Below are 24,382 nucleotides of genomic sequence, written 5' to 3' on the forward strand. Positions count from 1 at the left end.
TTGATCCGAATACTCATTCTGGAACTTAACTTCGGTGAGCAGCGGGATATCTTCCATCTAGAGAAGATACCGCCATTGTTGTATCTATGACAATGCGCCGTACTATTGGCACTTAGTGAGAAAATTTTCGGATAAGTCAAACTCTAAATTCAACGACTGCATAACTAAAAAGCATGCAACACAGTGGCATAGGGTGGATTCACAGCAATTTTATGCTGCAGCGTAACTCCTCAACAGCCTTCAAAACATTTTTGCTTTAGGTGCTACTCTTTAGCAGCACAGCGCAACATGCAAGAAAAGGCTCGGCGGAGATAACGTGTGGTGTTACGAGCATACTTCGCACTCAGCGAAAAATGGAACGCGCTCAATTACAAAACCGTACGCGATATGACCCGGCGTGGCTCACAAAATGTAGGCACATATGGTTTAGCGCGACATTCGTAAGAGTATTTTCTTGTAAATTAAGAACAACTCTTTATACCTTGCGTTTTTTGCTAACGAGACAGTTTAAAAGAGATGTAACAGCGCCAGTCAATCTGTCGAGTATAACTGCCAGCACGAACCTAACACGCGTTAGAGCTTTGAATTACCGCGCGGTCACTATAAACTAAAGCACGGATCTGAGATGTTAACATGGAAGATGCCGCGGTAAAGAACGTACTTTGGCGTGTGCATACCACGGGTAAAACTGAGAGCGAGCGAGGTCCGCTTTTTATGAGCTTTGGGTTCACTCACAATAAATTTTATCTCTCACCCTCTGGGAAATTTCGTTACTGAAGTGCAGCTACATTCCTGACGCCCCCTCGCAGGCGCGCTGGCCCTGCCCAGCGTGTCACCTTCCAAGCCCGCCTGGGTGATCCTTCGGGGCCTGCGGTCGCTGGCCGTGCTCCGCATGTTCCGCAGCGTCGTGTCACTTCGCGGGGTACGCCAGCTGGTGCTCATCTTCGCCTCCTCGGTGCCGGCCTTCATCAACATCGCGCTGCTCCTGTTCCTGGTCATGTTCGTGTACGCCGTGCTGGGAGTCTCGCTCTTCGGAAACCTCCGCTCCGACGACAGCTACAGGTTGTTACCACGCTGAGTCAACGCTTGTTTTACAGCACGGCTGATTGGGGCTAGGGTCCATTGATTGCCCTTTATGTGTGTGTGTACATCAACAAATCTTGCTCGGCAAAAGAGTCTCGGGGCCGAGTCAAACTTATCGCAAACGAACCTCTAGAAATGGCTTTAGTCTCTTTTTATCAAAGCGTTCCGATAGAGCGAATAAATGAAAACTGGCCGCTTAGACTACGTTACACCAATTCAATGTACTAGCATTCATTAGCTGGTTCACAGTGAAGATCTTAACTTTCCAAAATTGCCGTCCGTTGTAAAGAGATCCTACGGGATAGGGAAACACACGGCCACGTGTTTGTCTGCTAGAATAAAACTCTTGTCTTTTGAAGCTTCACCGAGTAATCACAGGGTCATAGTCACTGCCATTAGCAAAAGACGAGGAAAATTAATACGTGTGCACTCTGTAACCATTTGTGTGATGCCTATTTCATACAGATTTGCTGGTTATCCACCTCCACAGAAGTGGAATGGTTGCTCAATTTTTGCCAGACCTCCACTCCAACAAGATAAACTTCTTTTGCCAATAAAAACGCGCTTCGCAATGGGACTCGAAATAACTTCAATCACACAATCCTGTTTGTTCGTTAAGCACAAACTACATAAAGCATTTTCATTCGGGATACGTGCGCAGTGGCCTCGTCAACTTCGGCCACATGTGGCGCGCCATGCTCCTCCTATTCCGGCTGTCGACGTCGAGCGCGTGGAACGAGGTTCTCGACTGGCTTCTGCCTGCGGGCAAGAGCCTGGCCGTCGCCTACCTTGTCTCCTACATCTTTATCTCGAACTTCATCATCTTCAACTCGTACGTCGCCGTACTGCTTGCCGGATACGAACAGGTGAGCAGTTCACCACGCGGCATTGCCAAGTAAGGTATGAATTATTTCCCTGGCTTCAAACAAGCTCGGTAGGTGCAAAACTGAATGACCAGGACTGCATGAAGAGCGTTATCAGACGTTATTGCTCGTGTTCTTAGTTTCAGTTATTTTGCTGTTCATTTCTGACGTAAAATTGTGGTGTTTCTGCAAAATTTTGGGACGTCTTTTATGTACTTTTGCAGCAGTGAGAAACATTTATATTTAAGAGTTTAGGTTCCTTTAAAAAGACAGTAGAGGGGGGCAGCTATACAGTGTACAGTAGTGGCAGTTACTTGTGAAAAGCACCATTTTACAAACACAGTCTGTAACAATGTAGACATAATCGACAGTGTAAGTCCATTGAAGTGCGAAGGCCTCACCCATAGACCTCTTGCCGCTTCTGCCATGCGCGGCCCGGTGAAGTTGTCCTCCCGACTGTCTAGTGCGGAGCGTTGCCAGCGGCGGTAAAAGGGTTAGCCTCAAGCTTGCCGCATCACGGCTGAACGCGGCCGCTTCTGAACAGAACAAGTGCATGCTAGTCACTGAAAAATATTACGCTGTGGAAGCTGGGGCGACATGTGTCACCAGTCTGCCTCTTGCAGTAATTTGCGCTGTAAGACGGAGAACGAAACCGAAGAGAAACTCTACGTAGTTGCGAAGGGGTCGTTGATAAGCATTGCACTGGGGAAGCCATATGTGTTCTCTCCCGCACAGCGTTTAGCAGGTTGAAGTGCCTCGAGAAACGTGCGTAGATAATTCCTCGGTAGAAGTAACGGTCTGTTCTAACTTCTAGTCCCGTATATCGGTAGCTGTTTTGTTATCTTGGCTACCCACCGCTCGTCATTTGGCCCCACATGCCCAGCAGTATTTTCTTTCTTTTTATGAATTTGAGCCATGATGTAAGCGCTATCGGTAAATATCATCACGAGGATACGCGAGGACGCAGAGGAGAACAAGACTTCAGGTTGTTTGCTAGAGAATATGCTACTTCACTTCTTCATTAAGCACTTCTGTTGCATGCCGCCATCGGTCTCGCTCGCCTCAACTATTATATCTATAATCCTGTCAGACAACATCGGTTTTCTTTTCAGGGGCTTGCGGAAGCACCAAGGTGCTCTCCCATGTGTTGGGTGCCACTATTTTCAGTTATAGATGAAGTGAAAGGGGTATCTTTTGTTATTTCAAAGGGCTTACCGAATGCACCCCAGCCCATTCCTATTGGGAGCCAGATTTTCTTCTCGTAGTCGGCGTCAGCTCTAACAGCCTTTCTTTCGATTTATAGACATTGATTCAGGTTAGGCTGCACTTTACCATTTGTTGTTTCACAGGATAACGTCAGCATAAGGTAGGGATGCCATTGGCTTTGCTTAAAAAATGGAAAAATTTCGTCCTCATAGCTTTTTGCCGAAAGAAATTGCGACCGTAAAGTTAAGCAATTAGAAATCGCAAGCGAAACATTTCGTTGCGGCTAATCTTCCGCGTATGCTGCAGAACTGCTCAACAAACAAGTCGCCATTGTTCCGAAATATCCGGCATTATTATACATATCAGTAAATTTCTGAAACATTCACAAAGTGCACCCTAGTAATTTAAAGGGCAATACAATGCGGCGAACGATGCCGTGCTACAACCGAGACTTCTAATGAGCACGTGCACGAGCACCCTTGTTTTTAGCGTTTTCTGGCGTTCCCACAGAAACCCGGCATCTTCGCGCCACTCGGCAGCATTAGCAGGCTCCAAACAGCACATTCGAGTTCTACCGATATCATGAAACATGCACCCTGCTCGTCGCAAGGCACGTCGAATCGCTTGAGCTAAAGCAATAAATGCACAGTATCAAAATAACGACATGGTGCATCGATGGAGCTGCATCTATAAATCAGCCAGCTAACATAGCCTGCGTTGTTAATGCGGCGGGTCAAGAAATGACAGCTCTGGCTGCACCCACAACCTCAACCGGAGCTGCAGAGGAGCTGCGATTGCCCTTGCTGCCACGACCAGCAAGGACTTCATCACAATACCAACTGACTCTCAAGCCGGATGTCGCAGTTATCAACGGGGCGCATTACTACACCAGCACTGAACATTCTGAAAACAATTGCAGGGCTACCTGTGATGCACCTTGTCTGGGCTTTTGGGCATAAATCCATCGACGGTATTGGGGCAGTTGACGCCGCTGCCCGCGCGTATACATACACCGGGCCATTACCCGAGACGGAACGTTCTCCGCTACCGTCAGAAAGGACCCACTTCTGTGGTATTCAGATGGCTTGGCACATTATAGTGTCTGCTCAAGAAAATTCCCACCACCTCATCGGGGGACGCCACCAGGTGGCCGACCATAGCAGACTCGGTTTCGCTGCGCTCCTGCTTCGGAAGCTGTATGAGCCTACCACAGAGTGCCAACCACCCAAACCCTGCTCCACGATCTTCTTCTAGACGTTCGCTTTCACCTGAAACCATTCAAGGTGATCCCAGATCACCCACGTTGATTCCACCAGATTCCTGTGGGACCAGGTTTTCGCCTTACGCTAAGCCTAACGCTCCCCGCGAACGTCTGGCTCGCCAGCAGCGGCGGCGTCTGCCGCCCCAGCTGTGCTCGCCATTTTGCCGCGCTCTGTCGATATTTACTACTTCGCCGGCACTAAGCTGTGAAGCCAGCGCCGCAGCTTTTGCTATGTTTGCTGCTGGTTTGCACGTTATCTCCCGTTTGCAACAGCTGTTATATGGGACGCTGTTTTTTGAACTCGTCGGCGGCACTGCCGCCTGGCTAGCTGCCGGTGGCCATCGCTGCTAATATACCTCACGTCTTTGATGGCTCCACCGGAGCACTCGGTGCTCCCAAACGATGTGCCACTGCCCGAGGTTATGGACCTGCAGTCTCCAAACAACCTGACTGCCTCGTGCACGCCGCTTACTTCAACGAAAAAGTCAGCGGCGTGAACGAGGCCGCCGCTGAAGGCCGCCGCTGCCGTGCCTTCAAGAATGCTGCTGCAGCCGGACACCAATCCATTCACTCCACTCCTGGAGCTTGAGGAGCATAACGGCACTGAAGGCAAGCCTCACAATGCTTCCCATCAAGTTAGCATTATTTCTACCGCCCCGAACGGAGAAAAACGCGCGCAAGGCTCGCTCTTGTTGACACCCGTGTGACAGTACACATACATGCACAGTGATTACCCTCATGCGAGCAGCACACCTCACATGCCCCCTCGTTCTGTTCACCGCCAGCACGAGGAGGACGGTTGGATACCAGTAAGCTATCGACGTAAACAGCAGAACCGTGCAATGGTGGCGACGACTCCGAGCCTATGTGCTCCACGCAAATATCAACACACCGTCATCCTGCGGCCTAAGCAACCGTGCCGCATCATGGATGAGCAGTTCATACGATAAGACAGAATCATAACGCACCACATTTCGGCTCACCTCAATCTCTCTGGGGAAGACCCACTGCCGAAGTTGATGGTTCGCTATTTAGGCCATAGCAACCAGCTCGCTGTTGACTCGACGGATCCCGAGGTGCGCGACGCCCTTCTCACGATAGCGTCTTTGCCAATCAGCGGAAAGGACGTGCCCTTTCAAGCGTATGGGGCCGTTGGTCGCAACCAAATCAGAGGCACTATTCAAAACGCTGGGGACATGACTTCCGAGGAACTAATGAACTCATTGCACTGTCGCAAGTGCAAAATCCTGCAGGCACGCACACTTGGTGACAAGGGAACTGTCATGGACACATTTGAAGGTAAGAGCTGACCATATAAGGTAGGCCTGGGGTCATTTATCATCCGTGTTTTTCCGTACCGTGCGCGAGTGGCTGTCTGTGATATATGCCACAAAATTGGCCATTACAAGCAGCAGTGCCCCAATACTTTGGCAGCACGATGCCCTCAATGCGGTCTGCGGCACCACGAAGACACAATGTCCGGCCACACAACGGAAGTGCCGCAAATGTGGTGGTTCACATTAGGCCACAGCCACCAACTGCCCAAAAAGACGACAACTAAACCAACCAGAAAATTGAACAAAACGCAAGTCGGCTGCCGAAAGGCAACGCAGGAAAAGGAAGGCGCAGGGGCGCCAGCGCCGCAACCCCGAGGCAGAACAAGGTCTTTCCAGACCCATGATCAAGGCAACACGCCAGAGTTTCTACACCGGGCCAACGGTACCCCCAGCTGCACATCCTGAGGACAGCGAGAGAATCACCTTCGCGGATGTAGCTAAACAGGCAAACGCGCGCCGAACAATCCGTTCTAGCATCGGCGCACCGCGTCCATCAAGCTCAACACTAGCTCCCTCTACGCCGCAACCTGCACCGGGTGGAGGGGCGAAGCTTTCTGGAAGGAACTCAGCTCATTCAACAGCGCTCCCGCCTCCAGGTGACCACTCACGTCCGCCCGCCACTACGACACTCCAGGATCTCGAACGGCGTCAGGTATGGCGGAAATCCTCGGTATTCAATGGCGTGGAATGCATGCAGGCAACCAAGACCAAGAGTGCTCGCCATATCTGTGACCAAGCCAGCCAAGCGTTTGTTGCTAGGCCCGCAATTCAGGCACCCCTCTTCTCAATGCAACTAATGCAACCGTGTGAGTGCGCCGTCACTCGTTACGTCGGGCTACGCGGGATGGCGGCACTCGTCCGTGCTAAGCACGACTGTGAAACACATGACTGTGTTTCACGTTACGAACTCTTCGCCGAACACGAAGTATTGCGTCGAGTTCACTGCGAGTGTGATTAATAACATCTCTGTTGGCACCACAGTTTAGAATCCGATTGGAACGGAGCAGATGACGCACGCCGGTGTCTTTTTTTTCTTCGGCGTGCGGCCGCAGTGGCCCAGGCTGCGCCCTGTCTGTGGCGCATCGGCCATATCTGTGGCCGTTTCTAGTGTTGCCAAGCGAAAAAATTGACCGCTAAACTTTTCAACGAATACCATCTATAGAGAAATTAATCCATGCACAGTTTGACCATCTCATTACCCCGGCCATAGAGAAATGCGTCCACACCACCATGGAGCGTATTACACTTTCCGGCATGCTCCCTTTTCGCACAACTCTTCCGACAACCGTAAGAGCACATGTGATGCGTACGCGTTGGGCACCATCAAACTTCATTGCTCCTTACGCTACAACGCCCTCCATGGCTAGCTTTTCAAAATCATCGCAATAGACAACTGTCTTGCAGTGGAATTGCCGCTCGCTTCATAGCAAAAGGGCTGACATGACTACCCGGTTCATCAGCAAGCAAGACAACAGTCCAGTGATCATTGCCCTTCAAGAAATCAACGGCTCTGTGCTGAAAATAGTGGGCTATGACGGCTACGCCCCGTCAGAAGACCTAGCTGCACCCACGAAGACGTCACTGTACGTGCGACGGGCAACTACATACGTGCAATTCGTTACGCAACCGTGGTGCAGCAGTACTCATAGCGTTGTTGGTTGCCGGTTACAAGTCTCATCACAGCGTACAATCCTCGTCTTCTGTGTGTACGTTGTTCCCAAAAACACAATAAAAAGAGGCAATAAGGCGCCCATTGATCTCAGTTTCGTCACACCCTTCAAGAAGCTGTATCCATATTGCTGTGCGGGGACTTCAACTCTCAGTACGTCGCCTGGGGATACCACAAATGCAGTCCGCGCGCCAGGCGCATCCTGCAAGATGCCTCGAAGTACGGGCTGACACTTCTCAATACGCCCTAAACACACACGAGACTGGGACAGACAGTTCACCATGCAGACACGTCACCAGATCTCACTTGGAGCACCCGCCCACAGCTGTTTCAGTGGGAGGTGCTGGATGATTGCATGGGAAGCGACCACTTTCCGATACTCATACGTTTTCGTACAAGCCCCACCAATACAAAGGTTAAGTCAGGCGCCACTACACGACTAAGCCATGTCACACACTGGGACAAATACCGTGAGTTATTACAGCAGCAGCCTCTGGCCAATAACATTGACCATCTGGTATCACAGCTATGTGCAGCAAAGCGGAAAGCCATCAAGAACCTACGGGTTCCGTCTGAATATCCAGAACCGGATAGACATCTGCTCACCTTATGGAATAGAAGGCTCCGGATTCTCGCTCAATACCGGCGGTCCGGCCACGCTGCGCGCCACAACGCACGGTTGCGCAAAATACAGCGTTCCATTGAAGAGTACACGACTACGCTCGCGTCAGACTGCTGGATGGGAATTTGTGAATCTATCAATGGGCATACTCACACGTCCAAGGTATGGGCCATACTGCGCTCTCTCCTCGGTCAGCGCAAGATTTACAACGGCGCGGCTCGTGTGGCCCTCCGAGAAGTCATTAGCGCTCAGGAGCTCGCCGAACAGGCCGCTAAAGTGTTTTTCCTTCAGATGTCTCGCTTTACAGACACCACGTAACAGAAGGATGCAAGTTCTGAAGACAGCGAGCCATTTAATAGTCCCTTACCATGCTCGAGCTGGAGCATGCCTTGCAGCATGCTAACGCACGTAGTACTCGACTAGCCGATGGAATGTGCATTGCTCATCTACGCAATATGCCCTACGAGTACGAGCGCGCTCTTCCCATGGAGTTCAACCGTGTTTGGGAAACAGGGGTACTGCCATCCGCATGGACGTTTTCTGTGGTCAAACCCATTCCGCAGCCTGGTAAGCCACCGCATACCTTATGAAACCTCCGTCCGATCTCTTTAACTTCATGTGTAATGGAGAGCATGGTCAACACACGCTTGCTGTGGTACCTTGAAGATCCCGACATTTTGGCTCCTACAATGTACGGATTACGCCCTGGGCTATCAACACAGGATGTGCTCCTCCGACTAAAAGAGGATGTTCTCGACTCTAATTCAGTCCACCCTCAAGCTGCTGTTGGAATGGACATACGCAAGGCATTTGATGGCGTTCCACACAGTACCATCATGACGAAAGCACCTGCCCTTGGCATCAGAGGGAAAATGTACAACTTCACAGCGGGCTTTCTAGAAGGGCGAAGCTACCAAGTCGAAATTGGCAAAGACGCCAGTGCTGTACTATTCAACCAGGTAGGCCTTCCGCAAGGCTCATTTATATCACCGACCCTGTTTAATATAGCTATGCATCAGCTGCCAAGATGCCTTGCGGACGTACCGGGCCTGAAACACGCGGTGTATGCTGACGATGTCACTGTGTGGACGCATCAAGGATCCATCTATGAGCGCGAGGACGTCTTAAAAAGAGCCCTCAACATTATTCACGACTACGCGACGGAAACAGGTATACACACCGCGCCAGACAAAACTGAGTTCATGGTGGCCGACACACCCCTCTCAAACAGGAAGAAAAATGATCTTTTAAACTTTACATCGGTGATCGACCCATAACTCGGAAATCTACTATCCGAATACTCGGTATGCACCTTGACGAGAACTGCACAGCGAGCACTTGGTTCCAACGGGCTACGAGGACCAGCAAACAAATCCTGCACACTTTACGCAGAATCTCTAACCGCACTCGTGGAATAAACGAACGTGAAATGCAACAGTTTGCTCAAGCTTTTCACGTTTCCCGTATCATATATGGACTTCCGTATCATCCGGTATACCGCAGGCAAATGCTCGCGCTCGATCGGCTACTTAACGACGCCAAACGCGTTGTCGCTGGCCTTCCAAGGTACACACGCCTCGATGCTCTCAAGAGCTGTAGCAAGCTCAACAACCTTTCTGAGCTCGTCGACAAGGCTTCGCGCGAGAAATGCGACACGCTCATGCTCCTCGGGTATGGCCTCCACACATTGCCCGCACTGCCCAACAAACCACCGCCGTGGGAAGTCACTGCACTCACCGATGGCAAGCCACTTCCGCTTAATATGGACCCCACTCAGCGAGTGCGTCGCCTTGCTTATGCCAAGAGGCATGCTAAGGCTACGAGCTCCCTTCCCTTCACTGAACGCATCGTATACATGGACGCTGCACTTCCGGTAGATGGTACCTGCAACACTTGCTATGCCACTGCGTGGTGCGACCAGACAAATGGATGCCAGAACCGACGCCATAATGCATCAACAGAGGCGATGTGCAGCACCCGCACAGAGTTGATGGCCATTCTAGATTATTTGGAGTGGGCCCTCGAAACTTCATCTGAAACTGACCCGTTCACCATCGTGTGTACACTGATTCTCAGGCTGCCCATCGAGCATGCGCTAGTTTTTACACAGATAATGTGCTGCAGAAGATCCGACACCAGGCGTGCCTACTCCGTGAACGCGGTCACGATGTTACCATCCTCTGGGTCCCCGCGCATTGTGGTATCCCCGGAAACGAGAAGACTCATAGATTAGCGCGCACTCACCTTTACACCGCGCTAGCCAGAACTTCCGAACTCCTTTTCCTCTCCTTGCTACCCCACGCGAGCGAGCAGATCCGATGGCCGACAACTATTTGACAAAACAACAACGTGCGGCCTACCTCACAGCAGTTGGCAATCCACTCTTGATACCACCGCTCCCCTCGAAGATATTCACACGGCGAGAGTCTGTCCTGCTTCGAAGATTTCAGACAGGCACACTCCTTACTTCTTTTTTGCTGAACCGTTTCCACAGAGGTGACACACCACCGCCTCTAACTGGCACCTGCTTCACGTGCAACTGCCGCGCTGATCTCGACCACCTGTGTTGGGAGTGCCCCCTCTACATTCCAGCTAGGCTTCGTGCCGTAGCCACTATAAAACGGGGACCCTGGCCTTCTCTCCGGACATGTGCCTGTCCGGATCCCAAGCCTCCGGATCAAGCCACCGAGCTCTGGCGAGCACTCCTCCTGTTTCTTCAAGACCCGGTGGAGCCACCGGTTGGGGATCGGCTCCTCGACAGCGACAAGATTCAAGCGGCCCCCACTTAGCTGCCTCCATTCCGTCCGTTAAAGAAACGGAGGCAGCCCAACCCTTTCCTTCTTCTATAACACCGTAGTGCTTTCCACCGCCGCTCTCTCGGCACATTATAATGTGGAATAAACGTGGTGTCATTCATTTATTCACCACCTCATCTTCGGTTAACCAGACAAGAAGCAACTACTTTTCGGTGATTGCAGACAAATTTTGGTCCCCACAGCAGCCTCCTCCATTCTATCTAGCCCACTCAATATTCCGCCTTTAGCAATTTCGGTCCAACGCCCGCACCCTGCACCACCAGGTATTGGAGTGCCAACAAACTCTAAACCTGCCCCCTATCCCCTTCCCATGGATGGCTCGTCTGGCCTATCCGTACTTTGGACCCGAGCAAGACTTGGTAAATAGGGCTGGGGCGGCAAGTCACAGCCTGGGTATCCCGGAATTGGGATGTCCTCCTCCGGGCGAGTGCCCTGCCATCAGCACTTACGCTCACCAATACATGTTTATATATCAGTTTCTCTGTCGACTAGTTATAACTTCCCTGAAGCACGGCAGGAAGCTATGAAATCCATGAAGAGGCGCTATGAAAGAGATAGGTGTTGGGCTGACACAAAAGTGCTACCTATATGAAACAAACATAATGCACGCTCCCCAGCGCCCTAGCTATTTCTACACTTTCTTATGGTGTGTTTTTAGGAAGCACTGAACGAGTTGTTTCGTTCGGGTATTTCGCCACGTGCTCAGTGCGCTCATTTCGGACTGACAACGCGAAGAACAATGAACACTCGGTCATTAAAGTGTTTACAATCTACGCGTGCCCACAGGCTTTGCGGTGAGGCCCCAAGAGTGGCGGAAGTCGCAGCGAGATTAGGGTTTTCTCAGAAGTTTTGAACTTTTTCAGGGGCCACCGCCCGGCTTGTGCGGCCTGGCGTGTGGGAAGCTCATTAAGCAGTTGGTTAAAGTTACCGTTTCTCGGCCTTTTGGCATGTTTCTTTTTGGAATAATTCTTCTCTTTGAATCGTCAAAGCTTCACTACTCGTCCAAACAAGCTAGGATGCCTCGATTCATTCGTCCGCTGTACAAGGTGGAGACACGTATGCGTTCACGCGCCATTTTGGGTTACTCGCTCGCCGGCGCAGAGAGTCATTATATCAAAACCGCGCCATAATTATCGCCGCAACGCGGTTTACTCGCGAAGTTTGAATCACCTTATCCGTTTCGCGTTGCTGGGTCTTGAGGGAAGCGAAAAGAGCAGCGCGTTCAGCATTTAGACCCAAAAGCGGCGGCACGGGGCCATTCAAAGGCTGTTTCTACCCTATACGGCGGCGCTGGCATCCAGGCACGCCTCAGCAAACGACCGAGTGAGCCACCCCGCGACGCGTTCCCAAAGCCGTGATTGCACTACTTTTATCGCACCTCCGGCAGGTGGCAACACGAGTCCAGCCCGAGCGTGGAGAGACAAAGGTGCGGTGCCGGCGCGCGTAATGACGTCATCGCTCTGCGAGGTATTCCTGTCCACATTCGCGGGCCCAACTGCTAACTTAAAGGGGCACTGACACAACAATTTTGCATCTTGTTTTTTTGTTGCGATAAGTAGGTAGTGACCTACTTATAACCTGTAGAAACCTCATTTGCTTCAGCGTGCGACGGTTGTTTAATTAGAGGCATTTTCAATGCGGCCAGTCGCAGTTTCGGTTTCAGCGAGTGCCGCGAAACGATGGATTTTGTGTGAACAAAGCTGACCACGTGACCGTCGGAGGGATAATATCACAGAGCAGAGCCGCCGTAGCACTGTCGAATCCGCATCGACGGCAGTTTCTGCGAATGCCCCCACGTAGTGATCTCGTGAGGCGCCTAATTAAAAAGCGACCGTGGATGTGACGCAGGCGCTGCGAGTGCAAATGCTACCGCGGCTAAGGAACGACGCGCGACGCTCGAGACGGTGGGTGGCAAGACGCGCGCTGGGAGCAGCCGGCCGGTCTGCCTACAGGTCCGCCTACAGATGTGTTCGGCTCAGCACTGCGGCGGATATTCGAGTGCCCCTCTCGTAAGCGGTGCAGATGACAATTTTTAATGCAACCCGCCATCGCATCATTAACTCCTTTCTCATGTAAGCCACCATGGTCGGGACTTGGGGACAATTTCGTGCAGCGGTAACAATTAAGCTATCACTCGAGCTACCTGCGCCGGCCTGGGCCACTTCGCGGCCGTGGCCGCCGCCTGCACAGCGACCGTGCGGCTAGCTCAGTGAGCTTTTCGTGCCTCCGGCGCGTTTTCGCATCCAATGGTAATAAACAGTAATAGAAACAGAGTGCCTGGAATCGCTGTAGAACTTTGGTCGCGGCCAGCTGCCCGATTAGCTGACGAAATCACGGCGCCTCCGCCGCCAACGATCGGGTCGTTCGTTCTCGAGAGCAGAAGCTCCGCCCTCCGGCCCTCCGATTGGAGCGGCGAGCCGGGCGAGCCGGCGAAAAACGCTGGTAGTGCGGAAGCGGCAAACACAACTCGTGACGTGTTTGGATGTTGTTTATTTACAATTGCGCCTGGTCCTCTGGTGGCTGCTCGGTTGCGTTTCGCACACTTCAAAATTGATTTTAAATATGTTCTAGGCTGTATTCGCCGCTCATATTTTGCAGATGATGTATATGTGTTCTCACCAATCTATCTTCGAAGCTATCTCGCCTTCAAAATTTTGTGTCAGTGCCCCTTTAAACAGTAATACGCCTCGAGCGCGGCCTGTAGGGGCTAAGGTCCCTAAAATTACTAAGGTAGCGCCAACTGCTCCCTCCTTCTCCGCTGCCCTCCTCTTTTTTCTTTCCCCTCACCCGCGGCGCCGCGCTCCCTTTAACTCCATGCCGTTGCCGCCATATTTGTTGGCCACTTGAGAGCAGGCGCCATCGCTACGCTTCAGCGCGCTCGCTGCAGTTTGATCTTGTTTTTGCGCCGAAATCGCTTTTTGGTAGCATTTATAGGATTTCTAGAGCCCCGTTTTACCAATACGCACTGAGTGATAGTGTTTTGTTTTATATTTTTGTCTACAAGCGGATATTTGCGGGGCGGATGCCGCTGGCGCACACGCACAGCGCGGTTTTTGTTTACGTGTGCGGCATTCTGTAACACCTCAGGATAGCTCGTGAATGCGAAAGGATCGAGCGTGGACATTTCAAACTGCTCTGTTACGGTAGTTCCGTTCTTGCATTCGCGTGACTGTGGTCGTGCAATCACTGCACAGAGGTCTTGCGCACGGTTCGCGGCAGTATACAGAGCGCTTCATTCGCAAATGCCGTAGTTCGAGCGCTGCGCTGGGGTCCTTGCACTCGCTTTTCTTGCGATAATTGTGAATCCTCAGCGGCGTTCACTCTGCGCCCGCTTTTACTAACGACCTACATCCACCTTAATTCCGCGCAGTTTATAGTGCTTTGCCGTTTTTGTAGAAATGTTTCCTTCACCTTCATGTCGTTATAGGCTCCTGTGAGTAGATTAAAAAGATACACATGCTGTTGTGCGTGTGTGTACGTACAGCGACGTGAAAAGCCCCTGCTTCCCCGACTTTGGAGCCGGATACACTAAACTGCACTCGCGGCCGTACGTTCATGTGCGAACCGAGTGAAAAACGCAGACTTGTAATTCTGGGAATACGCGCCAGAGAAGACTGCGATCAATCGATCGGGTAAACTGAAATTACAGATTTGTGGCCTCTTATTTCTCATACGAACCAGAGACCGAGTCCCTCTAGGTACAAATTATGTTACTAGTTACTGCAGTTAATTAATCATGCAATACGTTTTTTCACCGGGCGCGGTCGTTTACAGCCGTTATTAATGGAGGCGCTTGGACAGAATTGTTTTATGCTGGGATATATTCTGGCATATTTGTACATTGCACTAACACAGGGATACACCCGAAAGAAATTCAGAAGAGGACCAATGTCACGATGATTATCAAGAGAAAACAATAAATCACAAAAATGAATTGGTGCCACCAAATAGATATTTTATTGGAACAAACGTCCGTATTGACGTCGTGCAGGTGGCTTGTGCTGCTGACGTGGCTTCCCGTGAGAAAAAAATGTTGGGAGTGGCATTTGGGTTTAGTTTTTTTAACGCCAAGCCTCTCCAATATCCGTTGCTCAAATTGATCCGTGAAATAATCCTATTGAGAAGGGAAAAAAATGTCGCCACCGAATTTGAGATGCGCCACAAACACTCCGCAAATATAGGCAATAATGCATTGCAGAAGGGAGTTAGTGACCGTTCTACCGTAGCATGGTCAAATTCGTGTTCGCGCATCTGCTCAGTGCCGCGTCCGCTCAACTCGCTACACTAAACCCGTTTAGCAAGCGCTTTGCTGGACAAAAATACGTCTGCTGAAAATAATATAGTCGCCTTGAAGTGCTCATTCAAACGTGCGCGAATTTAATAAAGCGATAACAGAAATTGCGAATCAAACGTACGTCAACGGCGCGGTCACTATATTAGCTGGCCTTAAATTGTTTTACCTAGCCGCAATTTTTTTTTCTCGCAACAGCCTCAATTTGCGCCGCACCGACCAAGCCCATATTACGCAGCAAATCACTCCAATGTCATAACAACGGGATTATAATACCACCCGGGTCGCTAACACACAAAACAAGACTTCACGCCAAAAAGAGCGTACACGCACTCGGCACGCACACGATACATGGTCAGACGCAAGCTGCCGTCGGCCAAAACAAGCATGAATTCAGGTGAACAATTTTCGCGTCACGGAAACCTTACGACAACTGACTGAACATGCTACGCCGCTGATATTGATGCTGGAAGTTAAGCGCGCACATGACAAATACACGGCCTCTTATCCAAGCAAATCTTACAACGGGACGTACTCGGCGCTGCGCGCAATGCCTACTCAGAACAAAACGTGGACGACGGTCGCGAAGGGAATACGCATTTCTTCGTAAGTGACCGCTCAAGCTCGCGCAGAATTTAACAGAGAAAGAACAAACATTCAGAAACTCACCTCGCTAAAGAGTGATGGCAGCGTCGGCCTGAAGTATGCCTGTTCAAATCTATGCAACCAAACTTTTCTCCTTTCTGCGTCGCGTTTCCCGGACGGAATAACGAAGTCTTGTGCCCTGCCTGACGATATTCGCGCTGCCTAAGGCACAACACATCGGCACCGAGAAGCAACATAAAACGACACCGGTGCGACGTTTTTTCAAAACGAGCAGCTAATTCTTACTTTGCTATTAGCTGGCGCCTACGATAAAGCCGGTACTGAAGCTCGGTGGCTCGGAAGCCAGCAATGGCGTCGCAGCGGCGGCGTTGCGCAATGTCCCAGCCGGCGAGGCGAGCCGGCGGCGGAGCAAAAAAAACAAAAACCACGTGACTTTTCCCTTGGCCAATGCCGCGCGGCGTTCGCCGGCTAAAAAGAAAATGACAAAAAACGAAGTAGGAAAGGAGCGCGGGCGAGGGCGAAAGGCGGCGAGATCTAAAGATGGCGCTACCTTAGTAATTTCAGGGACCTTAGTAGGGGCGCCACTGAAATCCCCCTAGCGGCCCGTTTCGAAAGCAGGCGCGGGAGTCCGCGCCCCGCTCCCCAGTGCCGCCGGTGCTTTTGCGGCACGTTCACGACTGAGATTTACCATTTGCGGGCGTTTCAAATCCATTTTTATGTGGAGCAGTCACTGTTCGCAAATAGGGTGTGTTTACGAGAGTGTAAATGTTTCTGACGCGATCTTAGTGGGGTATACTCGGTCTGTATAAGCGCCAGGTGTGTGTCACAGGCCAGCGTCGCTGAACCGGCGTATGATGGAGCCGATTGCAGTTACACTGACCTGAATTTACGAGCCGTGTCTCCGTAACCACCGGTTCCTCAGGTGTTCATGCTACAGCTATACGCTACGATTTAAATCGGTTTTGTGCGCTTACATATTCAGCGGAGCACTCATTCCTGACCGCACGCCATTTACGTTTTCCCATATTATACCTCACATATTGACCACCACCATTTACAAGCCAGTCTGTGTTAATTTCGGGAATAGTGAACAAAGGTACGATGGACAATGCATAATTATACTCGGGGATGAGCACACGACCGAGTCGTCTTGTCGTGAGGTGAGCGCCCGCAAACATTCATCTGCTACATATATCCTCTGCGAGCAGCGCGGAGACGGTCTTACAATATAATCCGCATCCACTACTAAATGCTTCTTCGAAATATCGTCATATTGCACAGGGAGCCTGCAGAATATAGCAGAAACTGAAATCAGAAGTCCTTATCACATACCACACTCTTCCAACGACACCTTTCATCGCTTGTTGAACAGCCTACCCTGTATACTTCCAAAAATGCGTCCACCGTACGATCAGCTCTTCGTTGAAGTAGAAAAACAAAAGGAAAGTGAAAGAGAAATTGTGTGTGGGATTACTGAAACGTTCATTGCTTGATTCCGCTCCGCATTTGTACACAGCGTCCCCCTCCCTTCCCCACCCCACCGATGTCTCGCGAAATGTCTCACGTATAGTTGGTCTAGTGAACCCTACCTGGCTTAAGTTTCGACGAACGACTTTAGCATGTCAGAAGCTTCACTGCTTTTCTTTTTTCCGTTAGAGCTATCATGTTTCTTAATTCCGCACTTGCACAGTATTTATTTTTCCGTGGTTTCATTAATTTGCCTTAGTTCTTGCTATATGGCGTGTGTGGGGACATGTTTAACGACGCACAGGCTTGGAATATACTTAACATTTTCGCATGGTTTATATTCTTATAAAAGGCATACGTTATTGTCCGGCATTGAGTAACCACATCCACGAAACATATTTTTCTGTGACGTATATATTCGAAACGAAGCCGCATTAGTTGTCCACGCTGCAAAGTGAAGCCAACCTCTCATTGTGCCAGTATCAGGTCTAAACGAGGCGACAGCAGACTGCATTTGTGCCTGATGTTTTGGAATTGACATGGGTGATATGTTGCTGCCGTCGCCGGCGCCCGGAAGAGCGGCGACGAAGCGCGCAGAACCGCGTCCCCGGGTAGCTCGTGCAGGCGATCGCGTACTCTACGAAGACGCAGCTGCTTATTAAGTGACATAAACGTACTCTTTGCCTATAGACGTCACCATAGCGAGTTTTTTAGGGCGCGGAAAGGCGAAAAGAAGCGAAACAGAACAAAACACTGCACGAGCCCCTATCAGCCACGCAGCGCAAATCCCGTCAAAGCCCCGGAGAAGCGGCGGCAGGCGGCTCAGCGATCGCGAAGCTCGAGGCGTATGCTGGAAAGGACACAGAGGAGTTAATTTAAGTTATTGAAATAATAGCTCAGAAGGAGAACATGGCAAAGTTAGGAGTTCTCGTTGAGGCTCACACACACACTGGCCGGTGCCTATAGCAACGACATTGGAGCAGTGAAAGGGGGCAACATATATAGAGCAACTGCACGACTGAGGCTTGAAATTTTGGTTTGGGCATGGGTACGAGTCAAATTTGCTGATACAATTCTGATTTTTAAACAATGCATATATAATATGTACGCCGCCGTCTAAAGATCTCTTAGCAGCACATAGACCAGTCTAGGCACTTCTTCCCGCAAACGCAGGCTTTGAACACGGACTTAAGCGGCATGTCGGACGCAGACCTGGTGGACTTCGCTGAGGCCTGGGCACGGCTGGACGTGCGCGCTCGCAGAGTGCTGCCCCTGAGCGCGTTGCCGGCGCTTCTGGACTCGCTGCCGGGCTCGCTTCGCCTCAAAAGCCCCAACACGCTGCCGCTGGCCATCATGGACGTGCCTCTGCTCAGCGGAGATCGGGTGAGTGAACTCCACCGCATATGTACCACAGTGCTCTTGGTGTAGCGCTTCCTTTAAATATTCAGGCATAATAATAGCGTGTTCACTAGTTCAAGACCGATTGGCCTATCTTTATTTTGCGTGGAGGCTCTTTCTGCGTGGAGGCTATTTTAACAACGGAGCTGTTTAGGCTCTCGCAATGTCCGTTGATGCTCGTGAAGCCACGTGAAGGTACGCCGCTTGGCCAGCATATGGCGCCACCGCCCTGGGGGCCATCCAGTGCGCGATCCCGGCTTTTGCACCGGTGCACGCGGCGCACAAAATACAGACATCTGTGGGTCAGCTTCGACCACGTACACTAGTCCACAATCTTTTCTGGAGCGAAGCTTTACGCACTTATCGTCGTCTCCTGCTTTGATGTAAGGACAATTAGCAACGACTACGTCATTGCTGTCAAGTTTCAGGGCTAACGTAAATCCTACACATTCGTGTGAACAGCGTTTCTTAGGAATTCTCGAGATATACCACGTTAAAATCGCATCTGGTGGTCCAGTTAAGCCCGTGGACTTCCATACTTACCGCGACAGTACTTACCGGGGTATGTACTGTCGCCTGTGGACGACAGTACATACCGCGGCGAGTGGCGTTGTGAGCCACCCCAGCATCTGTTGGAGGTGTCCGTATGCGTGCCGAAGTAAGCTCCGCCATTTCAGCAGATCTCGCAGGCGTTGAACTAACTGTAATGTTGCTTCGAAGACGCTTAATTACGCATGTGAGTATTTCCTGCGAGCAGCTGAACGTTGTTTGTTACCTCTACCTCTAGCTGCAGGAGGCTTTTACTTTTCCGCTTTCCTGTAGGCACTCCAGTTATTTGTTACACTAGGAACAGTGAAACTTCCCGAAAATTATTGCAAGTGCTGTTTGTATTACAATGCAATTTGCTTTTGAATGTTTGCGGTCTCTTTCACTTGGTGTTTGCTGAGGTCCAAACCACATGATGAGAAAACGATCCAAGCTAGTTACCTTGATTTCACCGCCAATGAGCAACAACGGGCTGTGTAAAGCAGAGAACCCACGGTGAAGATTGTTTTAGCCCCGGGGAACCACGGAGACCGGTCGACCCACCCAAGATGCCTAGCGTAGGTCATCCGCGATGAGTAAAGGCGGAGCCAGCAGGGATCTCGGAAGTCTTTGTTGCAATCACGTGAATGAAACTAGGTTGTCTGCCCAACTGCCGTCAGCGTTTCTTGGGGTGTGGGGGTCGAATCCACAAGTGGGAATTTGCACTTACCCGAAGCGCTAACCTGTTCATTGGATCCCACCTGCCGAATCACAAAGACAATGAAAATTCCATAGTCACCACTCGAGAAACACAGAGTGCTAACGTGCTCCTTGTACACTTTCCGACACTATGCCTTATACCACCATATCTACCATATCTGACTTTATTCGGAGACTACTTAACTTCACCTCAAAGAGAACATTTGTTAGATTAAATCCACCTTGAGTACGAAATTAAGGCGAAGGAAGGGGTGGTGGCGTAAAATACTTAGGGGCCATGCAGACGAAATGCAAGTTTGTTTTATTCTGGAGATTGTGTTTATTAGGGTCCTCAACGCTTGTCCGGAAGCAAACGATGCTTTATTCACTAAGAAATTAAACACGTTAAGCAAAAATTTCAATTCTCCCGGTAAATCTTGCGTTTTCGTGACATCGACAATGGCGTATCCAGAGCAGGGCGTTAAAACTAAAGATTGCCTGCTGACCAGGGCTGCACCATTTTACAGACGGCCGTATGGTTACCTTTTTCATAGCCGCCTTTCATAGATGGCGCTGCCATACCTCTGAAGTGGTAGTGTTCGCACCTTGCTTGTGGCCGGACTTCCATACCTGTCGGATTTTTAGTACTGTTCATACTAATCGTATCCTAAAGCATAAGCTATGACTCGACAATCATGGTCATGTAATTGAGCGTGCCAGATAAGTCCAATGCGTCTGACGGCTGTGTTAGGTGGTGTCAGCCGGCAATGGACCTTTTTCCAGTAGCACGCTGCGCATGCGCTACTCTCGCTCCCAGCGACAGATCCGCCATTATTGGGGGGCAAAATGCAAACTAAATGAAGGCATATTGGATTAGCCAGTTGCGAACGCCGAGCCAGCTAAGTGCTGCTCCGTTTTATGAGTACTGAAAGCGGCCGACAGGTAGGCGCTACGGCTGCCATCGAAACTTCTCTGCCACCGGAACCATGTGTGGCGCCTGGGACGGCTTCCTTAACAGCGCAGGGCAGGCGGAAAAAAAAAGGGGGCGTGTTCTTCTATAATCCCCCAAGCGTGGTTCCGGCTGCCGCCGCAAAAGGGCTACGCTACTGGAAAAAGGTCCATTGCCGCACTAACTGCATCGGTATCTACGTGTTCGTTCGTAACGTTATTGTTCACCTCACAAATCTTGCAATAAAAATACCGTGCCCTATACTTAATCGCAAATAGCTCGGTGGGCAAGCTTATAAGCCCTGCGTGATTTGCGATTGTTTTTTCCTGCCTTAGACAATCGCCTAGCGGCGCATATGACATCATAGGTTCTGTTGTGGGAAATGAGCTTGTTTGTCGCATGGCCAATCCTTTTTTTCATAATTATATTGCTTATTTGAGCGACGCTTCCGTTGAAAGTCGTGTCAGTATAATTCGAACGAACCAATCTTTGGAATGAACCAAACTTGTGTGTTGTCTGCATGTCCTCTTTGGGCAAGCGTACAAAAAACCTCTTGACAATGGCATGACCTTGAGTTGAACCTGCAACCATTGTCCGTGTGTGGCGCAGCAGGCTTGTGGCAACGGAAGGGGACGTGTGCAGGTCCACTACGCGCACCTTCTGCAGTCCCTGCTGCGGGTGCGGATGAACATGTGGGAGCCGCTCTCGCCGGCGCTGCGGCAGAGCCTGGAGGCGCACGCTGCGGCCGCGTACCCCGAGCTGCGGCAGCCCGATATGCAGCCGGTGTCGGGCACCATGCAGCGGCTGCGCCGGCAGCGGGCCGCCCGCGTTCTCAGCCAGTTCTTCATTCACGGCTGCGAGCGGCTTCGCATGGAGCGCGCGGCCCGGAGGCTGCAGAAGGCGTTTCGGGCGCATCGCTTCCGGCGCACCGCCACGCTGGCCAACAGACTGGCGCCGTTCCCGACGTTCCTGCTGACACACACCAATCTGCAGTACTGGTGACGCAGCTGAGGGAACTTTTATTGTGGGATATTAGTTAGCCATATTGCAAAGAAAGCGCCTGGGACGACATTGCAAAGCCGAATATTGGCTCCGCGGTGCCGCGATGGTTTTATGTTTCCGTGAATTGTAGGGCATCAGACAGTCGCGTTTAATTTCCGTTCCTTGCATTTCCACACATTTAGGTAGATGTCTTGTTTAATAAAAAGTGATTTGCTCTGTGTGCGCTGTTTTCCTTGTCAACAATCGTTGAGGCCACGTTGTCAGCCTGTAAAAATAGTCCCTTAGACCCGCCGTGACCGTAGAATGCGGGTGAGCCGGCGTTTCGTCTTGTACTCTCCAGGCATTGCTTCCTGCACTGCTGTGACTTCATCAAGCTAACTGCGGTGATACGATGGAGTTTAGTCTAACCCGAAGTGACACTTCAGCAACATGTGTTTAACCCCAATAATCAATTTTTAGGCTGTCAACTGTGCGCGTATTTTCCTTTCAGCGTATGTCGGTTGGACACAACGACCAGAAAAAAAAGTTGCACATGACATCTACATTAAGTCTTAAGGGGACAGATAACCGATTGTTGTCGAGTTTATTTTCTTCGTACTAAACGAAAGGGCATCACTTTAAACACCTCAACCAGAAACTAATTTGCTTATAGCGCCCTAGAAATTTTGAAATCGCCATTTTTCGATCTGCCAGCAGTGCGCGGCCCACCAAAAGGAAGGCTGCCTACAATGACTGTGAGATGTGCTCCAACATACTTTTAAATGCACATGAGATTAAAAGAGGCGTTTAAAAACTTTCCCCCGCCTAAAAAAATAATGTTCAACCTTTCCTATTCCTTCATGCGGTTTTTGAACCATGCGTTAAAATCAACGGAATTGTTTGGACACGTAAGGTAGTGATACGTTTAGGCACAACGTGTCGGCATCATTCAGACTTCGGAAATTTTAATGCCGGATTAGAATTATTTCCGCCTGTTTATTTGGAAGTACCTCGCGGTTACCCTAGTATAGAAAACCCTGGTTTTCACATGAGCTGAAGGAAATTCACTCCACAAAAAATCGTTGACCGTCCCTTTAACATGTGCGACGCGGTTGCGTTACTTCGGCGCCGAGCGGGCATTTTGGACCGAACATGCCGCATTTACCATTTATTTTTTCCAAGCACTGAAGCAAAGAAACGAGGATTGTGTTCCTAGGCGCAGGGTAAGAAGCTTTTCATAATTTTCGAAGAGGGGCGTGTGGTAGCCCTGGTCAAAAAGAGCACGGAAGTCGTGTTTGCGTGATTCTTGGTCGGCTGCGTCATTCCCTTCCACACTCTAAGAAAAAAGGGTGTGATAGTTTCTCCCTTAAGGGTGGAACAGAAATGTATCATATATTGCTCCCTAAAAGGTTGAAAGATTACTCCTTTAAGAGGGGAGAGCGCGTTTCTACCATAAGAGTGGAGAAAAATTTCCTCCTTTCGTGAGCTAATCAAATCAAATCAAATCACTTTATTCAAACATCCTAGGATGCTTAGGGGCACGGACAAAAAGCCCAAAAAAAGGCTTGACAGGGGTCCGTGCCCCCTACAAGGCATACAGTAAAAGCGGAGCACTAAAGAAAACAAAAAACACTTAGTGGATTTGAATTTGCAGACGAAGGTGCTTGTGGACACAAATGTACACACAAAGATTGCGATATAAATAACAGAGTTAAACAATATCAGGATGACAGAACAAGAATAATCTGACGCACATAATATGCGTAAGATTAAAAGAAGCATAAAAGAAAACGGTAGGACAATGCGCGTTACACCCGAGGAGGTTAAAAAAATTGGCAATTTTTTTAACCTCCTTGTTACACCAAATGGAGGAGCGTTCCTCCCATGGCAGCGTTATCAGAGCAAGGCTTGTTATGCTCGAAAGGCCAAGCGAGCTGATTGGTTTGATGATCGAGGAAGTACAAATAGGTAGGTTGCTGTGGTTGTGTGCGCATATAATGCACTAAAATAACCAAAAAACTTCCTACCGAGCATCATAACTGCGCTTCGCAAGCCATGTCGCCAATCGTATATGAGCTACTTCGTGCATTCGTCTCGCTGAGCGCCCCGCCTACGCATTTAGCGCGAACGCGCCGCTGTAAACAGAGTACAAGTCTTAACGATTGCTTTGCAAATGCCGACTTTATTTACGAAAGGCTTCTAACCCCGCCGTTTATCGCACATGAGATCACAATCGTCCAATGCGGCAGTTTGAGAACAACCAGTTGTTGTTAGTCGCCTTACCTTGCTACAACCAATGCACCAAAACGCGGATCATGTGCAATCGTAAATCTCAGCGCAAAGGCAATGCAGGCTGCACGAAAAACGGATCCACCGCATCCGTCCGAGCGAGGAGACGACAATGCTCGCCCTCTAGCGGGCTCGAAGTAAACAATCGTGGACGTTTTAAAATGACCGTTTCGTCGAGACCTCTCGCCTTCACCGTTTGCTTTAATTCCACACCCCATTGGATGTACCACTCTACGTTTTCCCCAACTCCCATTACCTAATCCCTCTGCCCGAGACACCCAAATTCGCAAAAGCGTAACATGGCGTCTTTGTATCCCTTG

At 50.3% G+C, this 24,382-nt stretch overlaps 1 protein-coding gene across 1 annotated transcript; it reads left to right on the forward strand.

Moving 5' to 3' along the window:
• The first annotated feature begins 633 nt into the window (after positions 1-633).
• LOC144168070 (sodium channel protein 1 brain-like) lies at positions 634-21,966 on the forward strand. Its single transcript, XM_077697154.1, has 5 exons — positions 634-703; positions 810-1,062; positions 1,745-1,949; positions 18,395-18,604; positions 21,435-21,966. The coding sequence occupies exons 1-5, from the start codon at positions 634-636 to the stop codon at positions 21,792-21,794; spliced, it is 1,098 nt and encodes a 365-aa protein (XP_077553280.1). The 3' UTR covers positions 21,795-21,966.
• The last annotated feature ends 2,416 nt before the right edge of the window (positions 21,967-24,382 follow it).

The sequence above is a fragment of the Haemaphysalis longicornis genome, unplaced genomic scaffold (genome assembly GCF_048455015.1).
Source record: "Haemaphysalis longicornis isolate Haplotype H1 unplaced genomic scaffold, Haemaphysalis longicornis Haplotype H1 scaffold_2, whole genome shotgun sequence".
Taxonomy (NCBI): Eukaryota; Metazoa; Arthropoda; class Arachnida; order Ixodida; family Ixodidae; genus Haemaphysalis; species Haemaphysalis longicornis.